Raw genomic sequence first — 24,000 nt, 5'->3', positions numbered from 1 at the left:
CTCAGCATTCTTTGTCCTCCAAACACAACGAGTTGAGTTTTTACCAAAAAGTTATATTTTGGTTTCATCTGACCATATGACATTCTCCCAATCTTCTTCTGGATCATCCAAATGCTCTCTAGCAAACTTCAGACGGGCCTGGACATGTACTGGCTTAAGCAGGGGGACACGTCTAGCACTGCAGGATTTGAGTCCCTGGCGGCGTAGTGTGTTACTGATGGTAGGCTTTGTTACTTTGGTCCCAGCTCTCTGCAGGTCATTCACTAGGTCCCCCCGTGTGGTTCTGGGATTTTTGCTCACCGTTCTTGTGATCAATTTGACCCCACGGGGTGAGATCTTGCGTGGAGCCCCAGATCGAGGGAGATTATCAGTGGTCTTGTATGTCTTCCATTTCCTAGTAATTGCTCCCACAGTTGATTTCTTCAAACCAAGCTGCTTACCTATTGCAGATTCAATCTTCCCAGCCTTGTGCAGGTCTACAATTTTGTTTCGGGTGTCCTTTGACAGCTCTTTTGTCTTGGCCACAGTGGAGTTTGGAGTGTGACTGTTTGAGGTTGTGGACAGGTGTCTTTTATACTGATAACAAGTTCAAACAGGTGCCATTAATACAGGTAACGAGTGGAGGACAGAGGAGCCTCTTAAAGAAGGTCTGTGAGAGCCAGAACTCTTGCTTGTTTTTAGGTGACCAAATACTTATTTTCCACCATAATTTGCAAATAAATTAATAAAAAATCCTACAAAGTGATTTTCTGGATTTTTTCCCCTCATTTTGTCTGTCATAGTTGAAGTGTACCTATGATGAAAATTACAGGCCTCTCTCATCTTTTTAAGTGGGAGAACTTGCACAATTGGTGGCTGACTAAATACTTTTTTGCCGCACTGTATATATATATATATATAGTTAGTATATATAGTTAGTATAGTTAGTAAATATAGTTAGTATAGTTAATATATATATATAGTTAGTATAGTTCGTATATATAGTTAGTATATGGTTTATAGAGTTAGTATATGGTTTATATAGTTAGTATATGGTTTATAGAGTTAGTATATGGTTTATAGAGTTAGTATATGGTTTATAGAGTTAGTATATGGTTTATAGAGTTAGTATATGGTTTATAGAGTTAGTATATGGTTTATAGAGTTAGTATATGGTTTATATAGTTAGTATATGGTTTATAGAGTTAGTATAGTTAGTGTATATAGTTAGTATATATAGTTAGTATAGTTAGTAAATAGAGTTAGTATATGGTTTATATAGTTAGTATATGGTTTATACAGTTAGTATAGTTAGTATATATAGTTAGTATATGGTTTATAGAGTTAGTATATGGTTTATAGAGTTAGTTTATGGTTTGTATAGTTAGTATATGGTTTATAGAGTTAGTATAGTTAGTGTATATAGTTAGTATATATAGTTAGTATATAGAGTTAGTATATGGTTTATATAGTTAGTATATGGTTTGTATAGTTAATATATATAGTTAGTACAGTTAGTATATATAGTTAGTATATGGTTTGTATAGTTAGTATATATAGTTAGTACATGGTTTATAGAGTTAGTATAGTTTGTATATATAGTTAGTTTATATAGTTAGTATATGTAGTTAGTATATATAGTTAGTATATGGTTTATAGCGTTATTATATGGTTTGTATAGTTAGTATAGTTAGTATATATAGTTATTATAGTTAGTATATAGAGTTAGTATATAGAGTTAGTATATGGTTTATGGAGTTAGTATATGGTTTGTATAGTTAATATACATAGTTAGTATAGTTAGTATATAGAGTTAGTACAGTTAGTATAGTTAGTATATATAGTTAGTATAGTTAGTATATATAGTTAGTATATATAGTTAGTATATATAGTTAGTATATAGAGTTAGTATATGGTTTGTATAGTTAGTATATATAGTATGTATAGTTAGTATATGGTTTGTAGAGTTAGTATATGGTTCATAGCCTTAGTATATGGTTTATAGAGTTAGTATATGGTTTATAGAGTTAGTATATGGTTTATAGAGTTAGTATATGGTTCATAGCCTTAGTATATGGTTTATAGAGTTAGTATATGGTTTATAGAGTTAGTATATGGTTTATAGAGTTAGTATATGGTTCATAGCCTTAGTATATGGTTTATAGAGATAGTATATGGTTTATAGCCTTAGTATATGGTTTATAGCCTTAGTATATGGTTTATAGCCTTAGTATATGGTTCATAGCCTTAGTATATGGTTTATAGCGTTAGTCTATGGTTTATAGAGTTAGTATATGGTTTATAGAGTTAGTTTATGGTTTATAGAGTTAGTATATGGTTTATATAGTTAGTAAATGGTTTATAGCCTTAGTATATGGTTTATAGCCTTAGTATATGGTTTATATAGTTAGTATATGGTTTGTATAGTTAGTATATGGTTCATAGCCTTAGTCTATGGTTTATAGAGTTAGTATATGGTTTATAGAGTTAGTATATGGTTTATAGAGTTAGTATATGATTTATAGCCTTAGTATATGGTTTATAGAGTTAGTATATGGTTTGCATAGTTAGTATATGGTTTATAGCCTTAGTATATGGTTTGTATAGTTAGTATATGGTTTGTATAGTTAGTATATATAGTTAGTATATGGTTTATAGCGTTAGTATATGGTTTGTATAGTTAGTATATGGTTTATAGAGTTAGTATATGGTTTGTATAGTTAGTATATGGTTTATAGCCTTAGTATATGGTTTATAGAGTTAGTATATGGTTTGTATAGTTAGTATATGGTTTATAGCCTTAGTATATGGTTTGTATAGTTAGTATATGGTTTGTATAGTTAGTATATATAGTTAGTATATGGTTTATAGCGTTAGTATATGGTTTGTATAGTTAGTATATGGTTTATAGCCTTAGTATATGGTTTGTATAGTTAGTATATGGTTTATAGCGTTAGTCTATGGTTTATAGAGTTAGTATATGGTTTATAGAGTTAGTATATGGTTTATAGAGTTAGTATATGGTTTATATAGTTAGTATATGGTTTATAGCCTTAGTATATGGTTTATAGCCTTAGTATATGGTTTATATAGTTAGTATATGGTTTGTATAGTTAGTATATGGTTCATAGCCTTAGTATATGGTTTATAGAGTTAGTATATGGTTTGCATAGTTAGTATATGGTTTATAGCCTTAGTATATGGTTTGTATAGTTAGTATATCAAATCAAATCATCAAATCAAATCAAATTTTATTTGTCACATACACATGGTTAGCAGATGTTAATGCGAGTGTAGCGAAATGCTTGTGCTTCTAGTTCCGACAATGCAGTAATAACGAACAAGTAATCTAACTAACAATTCCAAAAAAACTACTGTCTTATACACAGTGTAAGGGGATAAAGAATATGTACATAAGGATATATGAATGAGTGATGGTACAGAGCAGCATAGGCAAGATACAGTAGATGATATCGAGTACAGTATATACATATGAGATGAGTATGTAAACCAAGTGGCATAGTTAAAGTGGCTAGTGATACATGTATTACATAAGGATGCAGTAGATGATATAGAGTACAGTATCTACGTATGCATATGAGATGAATAATGTAGGGTAAGTAACATTATATAAGGTAGCATTGTTTAAAGTGGCTAGTGATATATTTACATCATTTCCCATCAATTCCCATTATTAAAGTGGCTGGAGTAGAGTCAGTGTCATTGACAGTGTGTTGGCAGTATAGTTTGTATAGTTAGCATATATAGTTAGTATATGGTTTATAGCGTTAGTATATGGTTTGTATAGTTAGTATATGGTTTATAGAGTTAGTATATGGTTTGTATAGTTAGTAAATGGTTTATAGCCTTAGTATATGGTTTATATAGTTAGTATATGGTTTATAGAGTTAGTATATGGTTTGTATAGTTAGTATATGGTTTATAGCCTTAGTATATGGTTTATAGAGTTAGTATATGGTTTGTATAGTTAGTATATGGTTTGTATAGTTAGTATATGGTTTATAGCCTTAGTATATGGTTTATAGAGTTAGTATATGGTTTGTATAGTTAGTATATATAGTTAGTATATGGTTTATAGCGTTAGTATATGGTTTGTATAGTTAGTATATATAGTTAGTATAGTTAATATATATATATATATATATAGGTAGTATAGTTAGCATATATAGTTAGTATATGGTTTATAGAGTTAGTATATAGTTTATATAGTTAGTATATGGTTTATATTGTTAGTATATGGTTTGTATAGTTAGTATATATAGTTAGTATAGTTAGTATATATAGTTAGCATATGGTTAATAGAGTTAGTATATGGTTTTTATAGTTAGTATAGTTTAAGTTGTTAGCATATAAAGATAGGGGAAGTGGCTCACCTGCATCTGATCTGGCTGCACCATGAGAATTCCCTGCGGAGGAGAAACAGCAGTTAGTTACGTATGTTCTTGGGTGTCATTAACTCAGGTTAACATGTCCTTGGGTGTCTTTAATCCAGGTAAACATGTCCTTGGGTGTCATTAATTCAGGTGAACATGTCCTTGGGTGTCATTAATCCAGGTGAACATGTCCTTGGGTGTCATTAATTCAGGTAAACATGTCCTAGGGTGTCTTTAATATTGAATTCAAATATCATTTGATCAATAGTAATAACCCTAACCCTTATATCATTGTTGTTTCTGATGGTTGAATTACACGTACAAAGTTTCCGTCCATGGTGGTGGCCTGGAGGGTCCATCTGGAGCCCTGGGGAGGAGACACAGGAGTTTAGGAGGATCTCAACCGCCTTAAAATACTGTCAGTCTACTGCCAAGTTGTAGTCTGTGGTTCTATGGCACAGCTCAGTCTACTGCCAAGGTGTAGTCTGTGGTTCTACGGCACAGCTCAGTCTACTGCCAAGGTGTAGTCTGTGGTTCTATGGCACAGCTCAGTCTACTGCCAAGGTGTAGTCTGTGGTTCTACGGCACAGCTCAGTCTACTGCCAAGGTGTAGTCTGTGGTTCTATGGCACAGCTCAGTCTACTGCCAAGGTGTAGTCTGTGGTTCTACGGCACAGCTCAGTCTACTGCCAAGGTGTAGTCTGTGGTTCTACGGCACAGCTCAGTCTACTGCCAAGGTGTAGTCTGTGGTTCTACGGCACAGCTCAGTCTACTGCCAAGGTGTAGTCTGTGGTTCTACGGCACAGCTCAGTCTACTGCCAAGGTGTAGTCTGTGGTTCTACGGCACAGCTCAGTCTACTGCCAAGGTGTAGTCTGTGGTTCTACGGCACAGCTCAGTCTACTGCCAAGGTGTAGTCTGTGGTTCTATGGCACAGCTCAGTCTACTGCCAAGGTGTAGTCTGTGGTTCTACGGCACAGCTCAGTCTACTGCCAAGGTGTAGTCTGTGGTTCTACGGCACAGCTCAGTCTACTGCCAAGGTGTAGTCTGTGGTTCTACGGCACAGCTCAGTCTACTGCCAAGGTGTAGTCTGTGGTTCTACGGCACAGCTCAGTCTACTGCCAAGGTGTAGTCTGTGGTTCTACGGCACAGCTCAGTCTACTGCCAAGGTGTAGTCTGTGGTTCTACGGCACAGCTCAGTCTACTGCCAAGGTGTAGTCTGTGGTTCTATGGCACAGCTCTTGTGCACAAAGTATCCTTGAAATCTAGCAGGGCTGTTTGGGGTTAGGGGTTAGGGTGAGTAGTCTTAGGGGTTAGTGGTTAGGGTGAGTAGTCTTAGGGGTTAGGGGTTAGGGTGAGTAGTCTTAGGGGGTAGGGGTTAGGGGTTAGGGTGAGTAGTCTTAGGGGTTAGTGGTTAGGGTGAGTAGTCTTAGGGGTTAGGGGTTAGGGTGAGTAGTCTTAGGGGTTAGGGGTTAGGCGTTAGGTGTTAGGGGTTATGGTGAGTAGTCTTAGGGGTTAGGGGTTAGGGTGAGTAGTCTTAGGGGTTAGGGTGAGTAGTCTTAGGGATTAGGGGTTAGGGGTTATGGGTTAGGGTGAGTAGTCTTAGGGGTTAGGGTGAGTAGTCTTAGGGGTTAGGGTGAGTAGTCTTAGGGGTAGGGGTTAGGGGTTAGGGTGAGTAGTCTTAGGGGTTAGGGTGAGTAGTCTTAGGGGTTAGGGAGAGTAGTCTTAGGGGTTAGGGGTTAGGGTGAGTAGTCTTAGGGGTTTGGAGTTAGGGGTTAGGGTGAGTAGTCTTAGGGGTTAGGGTGAGTAGTCTTAGGGGTTAGGGTGAGTAGTCTTAGGGATTAGGGGTTAGTGGTTAGGGTGAGTAGTCTTAGGGGTTAGGGGTTAGGGTGAGTAGTCTTAGGGGTTAGGGGTTAGGCGTTAGGTGTTAGGGGTTATGGTGAGTAGTCTTAGGGGTTAGGGGTTAGGGTGAGTAGTCTTAGGGGTTAGGGTGAGTAGTCTTAGGGATTAGGGGTTATGGGTTAGGGTGAGTAGTCTTAGGGGTTAGGGGTTAGGGTGAGTAGTCTTAGGGGTTAGGGGTTAGGGTGAGTAGTCTTAGGGGTAGGGGTTAGGGGTTAGGGTGAGTAGTCTTAGGGGTTAGGGTGAGTAGTCTTAGGGGTTAGGGAGAGTAGTCTTAGGGGTTAGGGGTTAGGGTGAGTAGTCTTAGGGGTTTGGAGTTAGGGGTTAGGGTGAGTAGTCTTAGGGGTTAGGGTGAGTAGTCTTAGGGGTTAGGGTGAGTAGTCTTAGGGGTTAGGGTGAGTAGTCTTAGGGGTTAGGGGTTAGGGGTTAGGGTGCGTAGTCTTAGGGGTTAGGGTGAGTAGTCTTAGGGGTTAGGGTGAGTAGTCTTAGGGGGTAGGGGTTAGGGGTTAGGGTGAGTAGTCTTAGGGGTTTGGGGTTAGGGGTTAGGGTGAGTAGTCTTAGGGGTTAGGGTGAGTAGTCTTAGGGGTTAGGGGTTAGGCGTTAGGTGTTAGGGGTTAGGGTGAGTAGTCTTAGGGGTTAGGGGTTAGGGTGAGTAGTCTTAGGGGTTAGGGGTTAGGGTGAGTAGTCTTAGAGGTTAGGGGTTAGGGTGAGTAGTCTTAGGGGTTAGGGTGAGTAGTCTTAGGGGTTAGGGGTTAGGGTGAGTAGTCTTAGGGGTTAGGGGTTAGGGTGAGTAGTCTTAGGGGTTAGGGGTTAGGCGTTAGAGTGAGTAGTCTTAGGGGTTAGTGGTTAGGGTGAGTAGTCTTAGGGGTTAGGGGTTAGGGGTTAGGGTGAGTAGTCTTAGGGGTTTGGGGTTAGGGTGAGTAGTCTTGGGGGTTAGGGGTTAGGGTGAGTAGTCTTAGGGGTTAGGGGTTTGGGGTTAGGGGTTAGGGTGAGTGGTCTTAGGGGTTTGGGGTTAGGGGTTAGGGTGAGTAGTCTTAGGGGTTTGGGGTTAGGGGTTAGGGTGAGTAGTCTTAGGGGTTAGGGTGAGTAGTCTTGGGGGTTAGGGGTTAGGGTGAGTATTCTTAGGGGTTAGGGTGAGTAGTCTTAGGGGTTAGGGTTAGGGGTTAGGGTTAGGGTTAGGGGGGTTAGGGGTTAAGGTTAGGGTTAGGGTTAAGGTTAGGGTTAGGGTTAGGTGTTAGGGCTAAGGTTAGGGTTAAGGGTTAGGGGTTAAGGTTAGGGGTTAGGGTTAGGGGTTAGGGTTAGGGTTAAGGTTAGCGTTAGGTTTAGGGGTTAGGGTTAGGGGTTAGGGTTATACCCCTTTAGGTATAACCTCTACTACTATAGCCCATAGAATGCCACTGAGTAGCACGTTCAGAAATGGGTTAAGGTTAGGGGTTAGGGTTAGAATGCCACTGAGTAGCACGTTCAGAAATGGGTTAAGGTTAGGGTTTAGGGGTTAGGGGTTAAGGTTAGGGGTTAGGGTTAGGGGTTAGGGTTAGGGTTAAGGTTAGCGTTAGGTTTAGGGGTTAGGGTTAGGGGTTAGGGTTATACCCCTTTAGGTATAACCTCTACTACTATAGCCCATAGAATGCCACTGAGTAGCACGTTCAGAAATGGGTTAAGGTTAGGGGTTAGGGTTAGAATGCCACTGAGTAGCACGTTCAGAAATGGGTTAAGGTTAGGGTTTAGGGGTTAGGGGTGAGGGTTAAAATGCCACTGAGTAGCACGTTCAGAAATGGGTTAAGGTTAGGGGTTAGGGTTAGGGGTTAGGGTTAGGGGTTAGGGTTAGGGGTTAAGGGTTAGGGGTTAAGGGTTAGGGTTAGAATGCCACTGAGTAGCACGTTCAGAAATGGGTTAAGGTTAAGGGTTAGGGTTAGGGTTAGGGGTTAGGGTTATACCCCTTTAGGTATAACCTCTACTACTATAGCCCATAGAATTCCACTGAGTAGCACATTCAGAAATGGGTTAAAGTTAGGGGTTAGGGATTAGGGGTTAGGGTTATACCCCTTTAGGTATAACCTCTACTACTATAGCCCATAGAATGCCACTGAGTAGCACGTTCAGAAATGGGGTTAGGGGTTAGGGTTAGGGGTTAGGGTTAGGGGTGAGGGGTTAGGGGTTATGGTTAGAATGCCACTGAGTAGCACGTTCAGAAATGGGTTAAGGTTAGGGGTTAGGGGTTAGGGTTAGGGGTTAGGGTTTAGAATGCCACTGAGTAGCACGTTCAGAAATGACAACAAAAGACGGTCAACAAATAAATCAGGAAGAAGGTTTTGAAGTGATACAGATCTCTCCTGTATCTAGGAGATATAACAAAGCTCAGGCAATATACATACAAACTCGAGCTCAGTGAGGTTGGATGGAGAGCATTTGTGAACAGCAGTTTTCAGTTCTTTCCACAGATTCACGATTGGATTCAGGTCTGGACTTTGACTTGGCCATTCTAACACCTGGATATGTTTATTTTTGAACCATTCCATTGTAGATTTTGCTTTATGTTTTGGATCATTGTCTTGTTGGAAGACAAATCTCCGTCCCAGTCTCAGGTCTTTTGCAGACTCCATCAGGTTTTCTTCCAGAATGGTCCTGTATTTGGCTCGATCCATCTTCCCATCAATTTTAACCATCTTCCCTGTCCCTGCTGAAGAAAAGCAGGCCCAAACCATGATGCTGCCACCACCATGTTTGACGGTGGGGATGGTGTGTTCAGGGTGATGAGCTGTGTTGCTTTTACGCCAAACATAACGTTTTGCATTGTTGCCAAAAAGTTCAATTTTGGTTTCATCTGACCAGAGCACCTTCTTCCACATGTTTGGTGTGTCTCCCAGGTGGCTTGTGGCAAACTTTAAACAACACTTTTTATGGATATCTTTAAGAAATGGCTTTCTTCTTGCCACTCTTCCATAAAGGCCAGATTTGTGCAATATACGACTGATTGTTGTCCTATGGACAGAGTCTCCCACCTCAGCTGTAGATCTCTGCAGTTCATCCAGAGTGATCATGGGCCTCTTGGCTGCATCTCTGATCAGTCTTCTCCTTGTATGAGCTGAAAGTTTAGAGGGACGGCCAGGTCTTGGTAGATTTGCAGTGGTCTGATACTCCTTCCATTTCAATATTATCGCTTGCACAGTGCTCCTTGGGATTAAAGCTTGGGAAATCTTTTTGTATCCAAATCCGGCTTTAAACTTCTTCACAACAGTATCTCGGACCTGCCTGGTGTGTTCCTTGTTCTTCATGATGCTCTCTGCGCTTTTAACGGACCTCTGAGACTATCACAGTGCAGGTGCATTTATACGGAGACTTGATTACACACAGGTGGATTGTATTTATCATCATTAGTCATTTAGGTCAACATTGGATCATTCAGAGATCCTCACTGAACTTCTGGAGAGAGTTTGCTGCACTGAAAGTAAAGGGGCTGAATAATTTTGCACGCCCAATTTTTCAGTTTTTGACTTGTTAAAAAAGTTTGAAATATCCAATAAATGTCGTTCCACTTCATGATTGTGTCCCACTTGTTGTTGATTCTTCACAAAAAATACAGTTTTATATCTTTATGTTTGAAGCCTGAAATGTGGCAAAAGGTCGCAAAGTTCAAGGGGGCCGAATACTTTCGCAAGGCACTGTAAATATATATACCATTTTCTTTACACATATTTAACCCCATTTTGTGGGTAGGTTCAAATCTACCTTCATAATTCCATACATTTTTCAAACCAGCACCGGGTACCTTCAGATGAAGTGTCTCATGGTCTGCCAAACAGCGCTCTCGCTCTGCCAACTTTCACTGCCGATGCAGAACATCGGCGGACGATTGAGACGCAGCCAATGCAAAAAATATATCTATCTTAAATTGATATCTGTACCATAAACAGATCTGTCTAGCTGAAACTGATCTCTCTAGCTGAAACTGAGTACTTCCGGCGCCGACAGAGATGGCCGCCTCGCTTCGCGTTCCTAGGAAACTATGCAGTTTTTTGTTTTTTTACGTGTTATTTCTTACATTGGTACCCCAGGTCATCTTAGGTTTCATTACATACAGTCGAGAAGAACTACTGAACATAAGAGCAGCGTCAGCTCACCATCAGTACGACCAAGAATATGACTTTCGCGAAGCGGATCCTGTGTTCTGCCTTTCACCCAGGACAACGGAATGGATCCCAGCCGGCGACCCAAAAAAACGACTTCGTAAAAGGGGGAAACGGAGCGGTCTTCTGGTCAGATCGTGCACATCGTGCACCACTCCCTAGCATTCTTCTCGCCAATGTCCAGTCTCTTGACAACAAGGTTGATGAAATCCGAGCAAGGGTAGGCTGCATTTATTGTAGCTGGGGATTTTAACAAGGCTAATTTGAAAACAAGACTCCCTAAATTTTATCAGCATATCGATTGCGCAACCAGGGCTGGAAAAACCTTGGATCACTGGTATTCTAACTTCCGCGACGCATATAAGGCCCTGCCCCGCCTTCCTTTCGGAAAAGCTGACCACGACTCCATTTTGTTGATCCCTGCCTACAGACAGAAACTAAAACAAGAAGCTCCCGCGCTGAGGTCTGTTCAACGCTGGTCCGACCAATCTGATTCCACACTCCAAGACTGCTTCCATCACGTGGACTGGGATATGTTTCGTATTGCGTCAGACAACAACATTGACGAATACGCTGATTCGGTGAGCGAGTTCATTAGAACGTGCGTTGAAGATGTCGTTCCCATAGCAACGATTAAAACATTCCCAAACCAGAAACCGTGGATTGATGGCAGCATTCGCGTGAAACTGAAAGCCCGAACCACTGCTTTTAATCAGGGCAAGGTGACCGGAAACATGACCGAATACAAACAGTGTAACTATTCCCTCTGCAAGGCAATCAAACAAGCTATGCGTCAGCATAGAAACAAAGTAGAATCTCAATTCAACGGCTCAGACACAAGAGGCATGTGGCAGGGTCTACAGTCAATCACGGACTACAGGAAGAAATCCAGCCCAGTCACGGACCAGGATGTCTTGCTCCCAGGCAGACTAAATAACTTTTTTGCCCGCTTTGAGGACAATACAGTGCCACTGACACGGCCCGCAACTAAAACATGCGGACTCTCCTTCACTGCAGCCGACGTGAGGAAAACATTTAAATGCGTCAACCCTCGCAAGGCTGCAGGCCCAGACGGCATCCCCAGCCACGCCCTCAGAGCATGCGCAGACCAGCTGGCTGGTGTGTTTACGGACATATTCAATCAATCCCTATCCCAGTCTGTTGTTCCCACATGCTTCAAGAGGGCCACCATTGTTCCTGTTCCCAAGAAAGCTAAGGTAACTGAGCTAAACGACTACCGCCCCGTAGCACTCACTTCCGTCATCATGAAGTGCTTTGAGAGACTAGTCAAGGACCATATCACCTCCACCCTACCTGACACCCTAGACCCACTCCAATTTGCTTACCGCCCAAATAGGTCCACAGACGATGCAATCTCAACCACACTGCACACTGCCCTAACCCATCTGGACAAGAGGAATACCTATGTGAGAATGCTGTTCATCGACTACAGCTCGGCATTTAACACCATAGTGCCCTCCAAGCTCGTCATCAAGCTCGAGACCCTGGGTCTCGACCCCCCCCCCTGTGCAACTGGGTACTGGACTTCCTGACGGGCCGCCCCCAGGTGGTGAGGGTAGGCAACAGCATTTCCACCCCGCTGATCCTCAACACTGGGGCCCCACAAGGGTGCGTTCTGAGCCCTCTCCTGTACTCCCTGTTCACCCACGACTGCGTGGCCACGCACGCCTCCAACTCAATCATCAAGTTTGCGGATGACACAACAGTGGTAGGCTTGATTACCAACAATGACGAGACGGCCTACAGGGAGGAGGTGAGGGCCCTCGGAGTGTGGTGTCAGGAAAATAACCTCACACTCAACGTCAACAAAACTAAGGAGATGATTGTGGACTTCAGGAAACAGCAGAGGGAACACCCCCCTATCCACATCGATGGAACAGTAGTGGAGAGGGTAGTAAGTTTTAAGTTCCTCGGCGTACACATCACGGACAAACTGAATTGGTCCACCCACACAGACAGCATCGTGAAGAAGGCGCAGTAGCGCCTCTTCAACCTCAGGAGGCTGAAGAAATTCGGCTTGTCACCAAAAGCACTCACAAACTTCTACAGATGCACAATCGAGAGCATCCTGTCGGGCTGTATCACCGCCTGGTACGGCAACTGCTCCGCCCACAACCGTAAGGCTCTCCAGAGGGCAGTGAGATCTGCACAACGCATCACCGGGGGCAAACTACCTGCCCTCCAGGACACCTACACCACCCGATGTCACAGGAAGGCCACAAAGATCATCAAGGACAACAACCACCCGAGCCACTGCCTGTTCAACCCGCTATCATCCAGAAGGCGAGGTCAGTACAGGTGCATCAAAGCTGGGACCGAGAGACTGAAAAACAGCTTCTATCTCAAAGCCATCAGACTGTTAAACAGCCACCACTAACATTGAGTGGCTGCTGCCAACACACTGACTCAACTCCAGCCACTTTAATAATGGGAATTGTTGGGAAATGAAGTAAAATATATCACTAGCCACTTTAAACAATGCTACCTAATATAATGTTTACATACCCTACATTATTCATCTCATATGTATATGTATATACTGTACTCTATATCATCTACTGCATCCTTATGTAATACATGTATCACTAGCCACTTTAACTATGCCACTTTGTTTACATACTCATCTCATATGTATATACTGCACTCAATACCATCTACTGTATCTTGCCTATGCCGCTCTGTACCATCACTCATTCATATATCTTTATGTACATATTCTTTATCCCCTTACACTTGTGTCTATAAGGTAGTAGTTTTGGAATTGTTAGCTAGATTACTTGTTGGTTATTACTGCATTGTCGGAACTAGAAGCACAAGCATTTCGCTACACTCGCATTAACATCTGCTAACCATGTGTATGTGACAAATCAAATTTGATTTGATTTGATCTCTCTAGCTGAAACTGATCTCTCTAGCTGAAACAGATCTGTCTAGCAGAAATGGATCTCTCTAGCTGAAACTGATCTCTCTAGCTGAAACTAATCTCTCTAGCTGAAACTAATCTGTCTAGCTGAAACAGATATCTCTAGCTGAAACAGATATCTCTAGCTGAAACAGATCTATCTAGCTGAAACTGATCTCTCTAGCTGAAACTGATCTCTCTAGCTGAAACTGATCTGTCTAGCTGAAACTGATCTGTCTAGCTGAAACTGATCTGTCTAGCTGAAACTGATCTCTAGCTGAAACTGATCTGTCTAGCTGAAACAGATCCCTCTAGCTGAAACAGATCTCTCTAGCCGAAACAGATCCATCTAGCTGAAACAGATATCTCTAGCTGAAACAGATATCTCTAGATTAAACTGACACATTTTGATGGGGATTTTTTCATTATGTTACTTGGTTCCATGTTACTTGGTTCCATCCATCTGGATGGGTTTAGGGTTAGGGTTCTTACCTGTTGGTCAAACAGAGTCCAGAACATGGGAAGGGGGATGTAGAGAAACAGAACCTTCAGCACCATTTTCACCTGGGCCACCAGCAATTTCTGGAGGAGAGGAGGAGGAAAGTGGAGGATGGGCAGGAGGAGGAGAGAGGAGAGAAGGAGGAGGAGAGAGGAGGACGGGAAGAGGAGAGAAGAAAGGAGAGGAGGAGGAGAGAGGAGGATGAGGAGGAGGAGGAGAGCAGAAAGGAGAGGAGGAGGAGAGAGGAGGCCGGGAGGAGGAGGAGGAGGAGAGCAGAAAGGAGAGGAGGAGGAGAGAGGAGGATGGGAGGAGAAAGGAGAGAAGAAGGAGGAGGAGAGAGGAGGATGGGGAGGAGGAGGAGAGGGGAGAGGAGAAGGAGGAGGACGGGAGGAGGATGGGAGGAGGAGGATGGGAGGAGGAGAAAGGAGAGAAGAAGGAGGAGGAGAGAGGAGGATGGGGAGGAGGAGGAAAGCAGAAAGGAGAGGAGGAGGAGAGAGGAGGATGGGAGGAGGAGGAGAGCAAAAAGGAGAGGAGGATGGGAGGAGGAGGAGAAAGGAGAGAAGAAGGAGGAGGAGAGAGGAGGACAGGAGGAGGAGGAGAGCAGAAAGGAGAGGAGGAGAGAGGAGGATGGGAGGAAGAGGAGAGCAGAAAGGAGAGGAGGAGGAGCAGAAAGGAGAGGAGGAGGAGAGAGGAGGACAGGAGGAGGAGGAGAGAGGAGGATGGGAGAAGGAGGAGAGCAGAAAGGAGAGGAGGAGGAGAGAGGAGGATGGGAGGAGGAGAGAGGAGGATGGGAGGAAGAGGAGAGAGGAGGACGGGGAGGAGGAGAGAGGAGAGAAGGATGAGGAGAGAGGAGGACGGGGAGGAAGAGGAGAGCAGAGAGGAGAGGGGAAGGAGAGAGGACGGGAGGAGGAGAGATGAGAGAAGGGGAAGGAGAGAGGAGGATGGGAGGAGGAGGAGAGCAGAAAGGAGAGGAGGAGGAGAGAGAAGGAGAGCAGAGAGGAGAGAAGAAGGAGGAAGAAGAGGAGAGGAAGGATTTATTAATGAGTTCTCTGTGTTGTAAACATCCTTCAGTTGACTTTCATTTTCAACAGTTTTATGAACTGCTAATTTGGTAGTGCTGGTTTTCCCATTGACCAATGAACATGGCCCTACGTCATATTTCTCATTGGCCCAGTCCATCCAGTGTTCTCTCTTAGGGAACGTCTTGCTGCGATGCCTGAAGCGGTTCTTTATGGCAAACTAGAGAGGAGCGAAAGAACACAAAAACACTTAATAGCTCTGCTGAAAACCAGACATTGTTGTTGAATATCACATTCACTTCCTGTAGAGTTCCACATGGAAAGATATGACACTGTAAGTATTCTTCTGTCTGTGTGGTATTAGACTGTCTCATCCCTTACTGTCTGTATGGTATCTGACTGTCTCATCCCTTTCTGTCTGTATGTTATTAGACTGTCTCATCCCTTACTGTCTGTATGGTATTAGACTGTCTCATCCCTTACTGTCTGTGTGGTATCTGACTGTCTCATCCCTTACTGTCTGTATGGTATTAGACTGTCTCATCCCTTACTGTCTGTGTGTTATCTGACTGTCTAACCTCCTTACTGTCTGTATGGTATCTGACTGTCTAACCTCCTTACTGTCTGTGTGGTATTAGACTGTCTCATCCCTTACTGTCTGTGTGTTATTTGACTGTCTCATCCCTTACTGTCTGTGTGGTATTAGACTGTCTCATCCCTTACTGTCTGTGTGTTATTAGACTGTCTCATCCCTTACTGTCTGTGTGGTATCTGACTGTCTCACCCCTTACGGTCTGTATGGTATTAGACTGTCTCATCCCTTACTGTCTGTATGGTATCTGACTGTCTCATCCCTTACTGTCTGTATGTTACTAGACTGTCTCATCCCTTACTGTCTGTATGTTATTAGACTGTCTCATCCCTTACTGTCTGTATGGTATTAGACTGTCTCATCCCTTACTGTCTGTGTGTTATCTGACTGTCTAACCTCCTTACTGTCTGTATGGTATCTGACTGTCTAACCTCCTTACTGTCTGTATGGTATCTGACTGTCTCATCCCTTACTGTCTGTATGTTACTAGACTGTCTCATCCCTTACTGTCTGTATGGTATTAGACTGTCTCATCCCTTACTGTCTGTATGTTATCAGACTGTCTCATCCCTTACTGTCTGTATGTTATCTGACTGTCTCATCCCTTACTGTCTGTATGTTATCTGACTGTCTCATCCCTTACTGTCTGTATGTTATTAGACTGTCTCATCCCTTACTGTCTGTGTGGTATTAGACTGTCTCACCCCTTACTGTCTGTGTGGTATCTGACTGTCTCATCCCTTACTGTCTGTATGGTATCTGACTGTCTCATCCCTTACAGGTCTGTGTGTTACTAGACTGTCTCATCCCTTACTGTCTGTATGTTACTAGACTGTCTCATCCCTTACTGTCTGTATGTTATTAGACTGTCTCATCCCTTACTGTCTGTGTGGTATTAGACTGTCTCATCCCTTACTGTCTGTATGGTATTAGACTGTCTCATCCCTTACTGTCTGTATGGTATTAGACTGTCTCATCCCTTACTGTCTGTGTGTTATCTGACTGTCTAACATCCTTACTGTCTGTATGGTATCTGACTGTCTAACCTCCTTACTGTCTGTATGGTATCTGACTGTCTCATCCCTTACTGTCTGTATGTTACTAGACTGTCTCATCCCTTACTGTCTGTATGGTATTAGACTGTCTCATCCCTTACTGTCTGTATGTTATCTGACTGTCTCATCCCTTACTGTCTGTATGTTATCTGACTGTCTCATCCCTTACTGTCTGTATGTTATTAGACTGTCTCATCCCTTACTGTCTGTATGTTATTAGACTGTCTCATCCCTTACTGTCTGTGTGGTATTAGACTGTCTCACCCCTTACTGTCTGTGTGGTATCTGACTGTCTCATCCCTTACTGTCTGTATGGTATCTGACTGTCTCATCCCTTACAGGTCTGTGTGTTACTAGACTGTCTCATCCCTTACTGTCTGTATGTTACTAGACTGTCTCATCCCTTACTGTCTGTATGGTATTAGACTGTCTCATCCCTTACTGTCTGTATGTTATTAGACTGTCTCATCCCTTACTGTCTGTATGGTATTAGACTGTCTCATCCCTTACTGTCTGTATGTTATTAGACTGTCTCATCCCTTACTGTCTGTATGGTATTAGACTGTCTCATCCCTTACTGTCTGTATGGTATTAGACTGTCTCATCCCTTACTGTCTGTATGGTATTAGACTGTCTCATCCCTTACTGTCTGTATGGTATTAGACTGTCTCATCCCTTACTGTCTGTATGGTATTAGACTGTCTCATCCCTTACTGTCTGTATGGTACTAGACTGTCTCATCCCTTACTGTCTGTATGGTATCTGACTGTCTCATCCCTTACTGTCTGTATGGTATTAGACTGTCTCATCCCTTACTGTCTGTATGGTACTAGACTGTCTCATCCCTTACTGTCTGTATGTTATTAGACTGTCTCATCCCTTACTGTCTGTATGTTATTAGACTGTCTCATCCCTTACTGTCTGTATGGTATTTGACTGTCTCATCCCTTACTGTCTGTATGTTATTTGACTGTCTCATCCCTTACTGTCTGTATGGTATTTGACTGTCTCATCCCTTACTGTCTGTATGGTATTAGACTGTCTCATCCCCTTACTGTCTGTATGTTATCTGTCTCATCCCTTACTGTCTGTATGGTATTTGACTGTCTCATCCCTTACTGTCTGTATGGTATTTGACTGTCTCATCCCTTACTGTCTGTATGGTATTTGACTGTCTCATCCCTTACTGTCTGTATGGTATTGTATGTTAGACTGTCTCATCCCTTACTGTCTGTATGTTATTTGACTGTCTCATCCCTTACTGTCTGTATGTTATTTGACTGTCTCATCCCATCCCTACTGTCTGTATGGTATTTGACTGTCTCATCCCTTACTGTCTGTATGTTATTTGACTGTCTCACTGTCTGTATGTTATTTGACTGTCTCATCCCTTACTGTCTGTATGGTATTTGACTGTCTCATCCCTTACTGTCTGTATGTTATTTGACTGTCTCATCCCTTACTGTCTGTATGTTATTTGACTGTCTCATCCCTTACTGTCTGTATGGTATTTGACTGTCTCATCCCTTACTGTCTGTATGGTATTTGACTGTCTCATCCCTTACTGTCTGTATGGTATTTGACTGTCTCATCCCTTACTGTCTGTATGGTATTTGACTGTCTCATCCCTTACTGTCTGTATGTTATTTGACTGTCTCATCCCTTACTGTCTGTATGTTATTTGACTTATTTGACTGTCTCATCCCTTACTGTCTGTATGTTACCAGACTGTCTCATCCCTTACTGTCTGTATGTTATTTGACTGTCTCATCCCTTACTGTCTGTATGGTATTTGACTGTCTCATCTGTCTGTATGGTATTTGACTGTCTCATCCCTTACTGTCTGTATGCTACCAGACTGTCTCATCCCTTACTGTCTGTATGGTATTTGACTGTCTCATCCCTTACTGGCTGTGTGTTATCTGACTGTCTAACCTCCTTACTGTCTGTATGTTATTAGACTGTCTAACCTCCTTACTGTCTGTATGGTATTTGACTGTCTCATCCCTTACTGTCTGTATGGTATTTGACTGTCTAACCTCCTTACTGTCTGTGTGTTATTAGACTGTCTCATACCTTACTGTCTGTATGTTACTAGACTGTCTAACCTCCTTACTGTCTGTATGTTACTAGACTGTCTCATCCCTTACTGTCTGTATGTTACTAGACTGTCTCATCCCTTACTGTCTGTATGTTACTAGACTGTCTCATCCCTTACTGTCTGTATGTTACTAGACTGTCTCATCCCTTACTGTCTGTATGTTACTAGACTGTCTCATCCCTTACTGTCTGTATGTTACTAGACTGTCTAACCTCCTTACTGTCTGTGTGTTATTAGACTGTCTAACCTCCTTACTGTCTGTATGTTATTAGACTGTCTCACCCCTTACTGTCTGTATGTTACTAGACTGTCTCATCCCTTACTGTCTGTATGGTATTTGACTGTCTCATCCCTTACTGTCTGTATGTTACCAGACTGTCTCATCCCTTACTGTCTGTATGTTATTTGACTGTCTCATCCCTTACTGTCTGTATGGTATTTGACTGTCTTACCCCTTACTGGCTGTGTGTTATCTGACTGTCTAACCTCCTTACTGTCTGTATGTTATTAGACTGTCTCATCCCTTACTGTCTGCATGTTACTAGACTGTCTCATCCCTTACTGTCTGTATGTTATTTGACTGTCTCATCCCTTACTGTCTGTATGGTATTTGACTGTCTCATCCCTTACTGTCTGTATGGTATTTGACTGTCTCATCCCTTACTGTCTGTATGTTACCAGACTGTCTCATCCCTTACTGTCTGTATGTTATTTGACTGTCTCATCCCTTACTGTCTGTATGGTATTTGACTGTCTCATCCCTTACTGTCTGTATGGTATTTGACTGTCTTACCCCTTACTGGCTGTGTGTTATCTGACTGTCTAACCTCCTTACTGTCTGTATGTTATTAGACTGTCTCATCCCTTACTGTCTGAATGTTACTAGACTGTCTCATCCCTTACTGTCTGTATGTTATTAGACTGTCTCATCCCTTACTGTCTGTATGCTACTAGACTGTCTCATCCCTTACTGTCTGTATGCTACTAGACTGTCTCATCCCTTACTGTCTGTATGTTACTAGACTGTCTAACCTCCTTACTGTCTGTATGCTACTAGACTGTCTTACCTCCTTACTGTCTGTATGTTACTAGACTGTCTAACCTCCTTACTGTCTGTATGTTACTAGACTGTCTTACCTCCTTACTGTCTGTATGTTACTAGACTGTCTTACCCCGATACACTTGCAGACCTCCAGCATAATGTTGCCTTTAGGAGCAGTCTTGTTGTACATGCCACTGCCCATAATGAACACGACTGTGGAAACACAGAAAGACGTCCACCTCTGTTAGACAGAGACAGAGTGCAGATCAATAATGCTGGTTGATAGAGGCAAGGAGAGGAAGGAAGCTCCTCCATGTAGTGGTAACAGTACTCACTGAGAGCCACCACCATGAGGGCTGCAGGGACGCCGAAGGCCAGAGGATAACATTTCTGTTGGGAGTGGATACCACACTCCTGACCTGGAGGAGGGAACACACATGCTTCTGGCTCACTGCGCTATTGGATGGAGGAACTGGCCCTATTGCACAGGCATAACCATAGTCAAGTCTGACCAGGCATTGTGTTAGTTTAGGGTTAGTAATGTCAAGTCTGACAAGGCATTGTGTTAGTTTAGAGTTAGTAATGTAAAGTCTGACCAGGTATTGTGTTAGTTTAGAGTTAGTAATGTCAAGTCTGACCAGGCATTATGTTAGTTTAGGGTTAGTAGTAGTCAAGTCTGACCAGGCATTGTGTTAGTTTAGGGTTATGGTCGTACCTCTGAGGATGGGTGTAATGACAGTAGACAGGAGAACAGGTATTGTGTTAGTTTAGGGTTATGCTCGTACCTCTGAGGATGGGTGTAATGACAGTAGACAGGAGAACAGGTATTGTGTTAGTTTAGGGTTATGGTCGTACCTCTGAGGATGGGTGTAATGACAGTAGACAGGAGAACAGGTATTGTGTTAGTTTAGGGTTATGGTCGTACCTCTGAGGATGGGTGTAATGACAGTAGACAGGAGAACAGGTATTGTGTTAGTTTAGGGTTATGCTCGTACCTCTGAGGATGGGTGTAATGACAGTAGACAGGAGAACAGGTATTGTGTTAGTTTAGGGTTATGCTCGTACCTCTGAGGATGGGTGTAATGACAGTAGACAGGAGAACAGGTATTGTGTTAGTTTAGGGTTATGCTCGTACCTCTGAGGATGGGTGTAATGACAGTAGACAGGAGAACAGGTATTGTGTTAGTTTAGGGTTATGGTCGTACCTCTGAGGATGGGTGTAATGACAGTAGACAGGAGAACAGGTATTGTGTTAGTTTAGGGTTATGCTCGTACCTCTGAGGATGGGTGTAATGACAGTAGACAGGAGAACAGGTATTGTGTTAGTTTAGGGTTATGGTCGTACCTCTGAGGATGGGTGTAATGACAGTAGACAGGAGAACAGGTATTGTGTTAGTTTAGGGTTATGGTCGTACCTCTGAGGATGGGTGTAATGACAGTAGACAGGAGAACAGGTATTGTGTTAGTTTAGGGTTATGGTCGTACCTCTGAGGATGGGTGTAATGACAGTAGACAGGAGAACAGGTATTGTGTTAGTTTAGGGTTATGGTCGTACCTCTGAGGATGGGTGTAATGACAGTAGACAGGAGAACAGGTATTGTGTTAGTTTAGGGTTATGCTCGTACCTCTGAGGATGGGTGTAATGACAGTAGACAGGAGAACAGGTATTGTGTTAGTTTAGGGTTATGGTCGTACCTCTGAGGATGGGTGTAATGACAGTAGACAGGAGAACAGGTATTGTGTTAGTTTAGGGTTATGCTCGTACCTCTGAGGATGGGTGTAATGACAGTAGACAGGAGAACAGGTATTGTGTTAGTTTAGGGTTATGGTCGTACCTCTGAGGATGGGTGTAATGACAGTAGACAGGAGAACAGGTATTGTGTTAGTTTAGGGTTATGGTCGTACCTCTGAGGATGGGTGTAATGACAGTAGACAGGAGAACAGGTATTGTGTTAGTTTAGGGTTATGCTCGTACCTCTGAGGATGGGTGTAATGACAGTAGACAGGAGAACAGGTATTGTGTTAGTTTAGGGTTATGCTCGTACCTCTGAGGATGGGTGTAATGACAGTAGACAGGAGAACAGGTATTGTGTTAGTTTAGGGTTATGGTCGTACCTCTGAGGATGGGTGTAATGACAGTAGACAGGAGAACAGGTATTGTGTTAGTTTAGGGTTATGGTCGTACCTCTGAGGATGGGTGTAATGACAGTAGACAGGAGAACAGGTATTGTGTTAGTTTAGGGTTATGGTCGTACCTCTGAGGATGGGTGTAATGACAGTAGACAGGAGAACAGGTATTGTGTTAGTTTAGGGTTATGCTCGTACCTCTGAGGATGGGTGTAATGACAGTAGACAGGAGAACAGGTATTGTGTTAGTTTAGGGTTATGCTCGTACCTCTGAGGATGGGTGTAATGACAGTAGACAGGAGAACAGGTATTGTGTTAGTTTAGGGTTATGCTCGTACCTCTGAGGATGGGTGTAATGACAGTAGACAGGAGAACAGGTATTGTGTTAGTTTAGGGTTATGCTCGTACCTCTGAGGATGGGTGTAATGACAGTAGACAGGAGAACAGGTATTGTGTTAGTTTAGGGTTATGGTCGTACCTCTGAGGATGGGTGTAATGACAGTAGACAGGAGAACAGGTATTGTGTTAGTTTAGGGTTATGGTCGTACCTCTGAGGATGGGTGTAATGACAGTAGACAGGAGAACAGGTATTGTGTTAGTTTAGGGTTATGCTCGTACCTCTGAGGATGGGTGTAATGACAGTAGACAGGAGAACAGGTATTGTGTTAGTTTAGGGTTATGCTCGTACCTCTGAGGATGGGTGTAATGACAGTAGACAGGAGAACAGGTATTGTGTTAGTTTAGGGTTATGCTCGTACCTCTGAGGATGGGTGTAATGACAGTAGACAGGAGAACAGGTATTGTGTTAGTTTAGGGTTATGGTCGTACCTCTGAGGATGGGTGTAATGACAGTAGACAGGAGAACAGGTATTGTGTTAGTTTAGGGTTATGGTCGTACCTCTGAGGATGGGTGTAATGACAGTAGACAGGAGAACAGGTATTGTGTTAGTTTAGGGTTATGGTCGTACCTCTGAGGATGGGTGTAATGACAGTAGACAGGAGAACAGGTATTGTGTTAGTTTAGGGTTATGCTCGTACCTCTGAGGATGGGTGTAATGACAGTAGACAGGAGACTACCAGCGTTGATTGACAGGTAGAAGATGGAGAAGAATGTGCTCCTCTGTTTCTCCTGGAGAATGTATGGACAGGAGGACAGGAAGACAGGAGGACAGGAAGAGGACAGGAGGACAGGAAGACAGGAGGACAGGAGGACAGGAAGACAGGAGGACAGGAAGACAGGAGGACAGGAGGACAGGAGGACAGGAAGACAGGAGGACAGGAAGACAGGAGGACAGGAAGACAGGAGGACAGGAGGACAGGAGGACAGGAAGACAGGAGGACAGGAAGACAGGAGGACAGGAAGACAGGAGGACAGGAAGACAGGAAGACAGGAGGACAGGAGGACAGGAGGACAGGAAGACAGGAGGACAGGAAGACAGGAGGACAGGAAGACAGGAAGACAGGAGGACAGGAGGACAGGAGGACAGGAAGACAGGAGGACAGGACAGGAAGACAGGAGGACAGGAGGACAGGAGGACAGGAAGACAGGAGGACAGGAGGACAGGAGGACAGGAGGACAGGAAGACAGGAAGACAGGAGGACAGGAAGACAGGAGGACAGGAGGACAGAAGACATGGACAGGAGGACAGGAGGACAGGAAGACAGGAGGAGGACAGGAGACAGGAGGACAGGAAGACAGGAGGACAGGAGGACAGGAGGACAGGAAGACAGGAGGACAGGAGGACAGGAGGACAGGAGGACAGGAAGACAGGAGGACAGGAGGACAGGAGGACAGGAGGACAGGAAGACAGGAAGACAGGAGGACAGGAAGACAGGAGGACAGGAGGACAGAAGACATGGACAGGAGGACAGGAGGACAGGAAGACAGGAGGAGGACAGGAGACAGGAGGACAGGAAGACAGGAGGACAGGAGGATAGGAGGACAGGAGGACAGGAGGACGACAGGAGACAGGAGGACAGGAAGACAGGAGGACAGGAGGACAGGAAGACAGGAGGACAGGAAGACAGGAGGACAGGAGGATAGGAGGATAGGAGGACAGGAGGACAGGAGGACAGGAGGAGGACAGGAGACAGGAGGACAGGAAGACAGGAGGACAGGAGGATAGGAGGACAGGAGGACAGGAGGACAGGAGGACGACAGGAGACAGGAGGACAGGAAGACAGGAGGACAGGAGGACAGGAGGACAGGAAGACAGGAGGACAGGAAGACAGGAGGACAGGAGGAT

General features: G+C 43.4%; 1 protein-coding gene across 5 annotated transcripts in view; it reads right to left on the bottom strand.

Moving 5' to 3' along the window:
• slc15a1b (solute carrier family 15 member 1b) overlaps positions 1-24,000 on the bottom strand; it is an 85,506-nt gene that overhangs the window by 22,069 nt on the left and 39,437 nt on the right. For all 5 annotated transcript variants that reach the window (XM_042317958.1, XM_042317956.1, XM_042317955.1 and 2 more), the window contains 7 exons: positions 22,793-22,883; positions 19,963-20,046; positions 19,758-19,840; positions 14,971-15,057; positions 13,812-13,901; positions 4,696-4,740; positions 4,374-4,406 (listed from right to left, as the gene is read on the bottom strand). In XM_042317958.1, the coding sequence (XP_042173892.1) occupies positions 4,374-4,406; positions 4,696-4,740; positions 13,812-13,901; positions 14,971-15,057; positions 19,758-19,840; positions 19,963-20,046; positions 22,793-22,883 (513 nt within the window). The remainder of the gene's footprint in view (positions 1-4,373; positions 4,407-4,695; positions 4,741-13,811; positions 13,902-14,970; positions 15,058-19,757; positions 19,841-19,962; positions 20,047-22,792; positions 22,884-24,000) is intronic.

The sequence above is a fragment of the Oncorhynchus tshawytscha genome, unplaced genomic scaffold (genome assembly GCF_018296145.1).
Source record: "Oncorhynchus tshawytscha isolate Ot180627B unplaced genomic scaffold, Otsh_v2.0 Un_contig_237_pilon_pilon, whole genome shotgun sequence".
Classification (NCBI taxonomy): Eukaryota; Metazoa; Chordata; class Actinopteri; order Salmoniformes; family Salmonidae; genus Oncorhynchus; species Oncorhynchus tshawytscha.
Note: the sequence above shows the minus strand (reverse complement) of the source record. Positions and strands in the feature narration are given on the sequence as shown.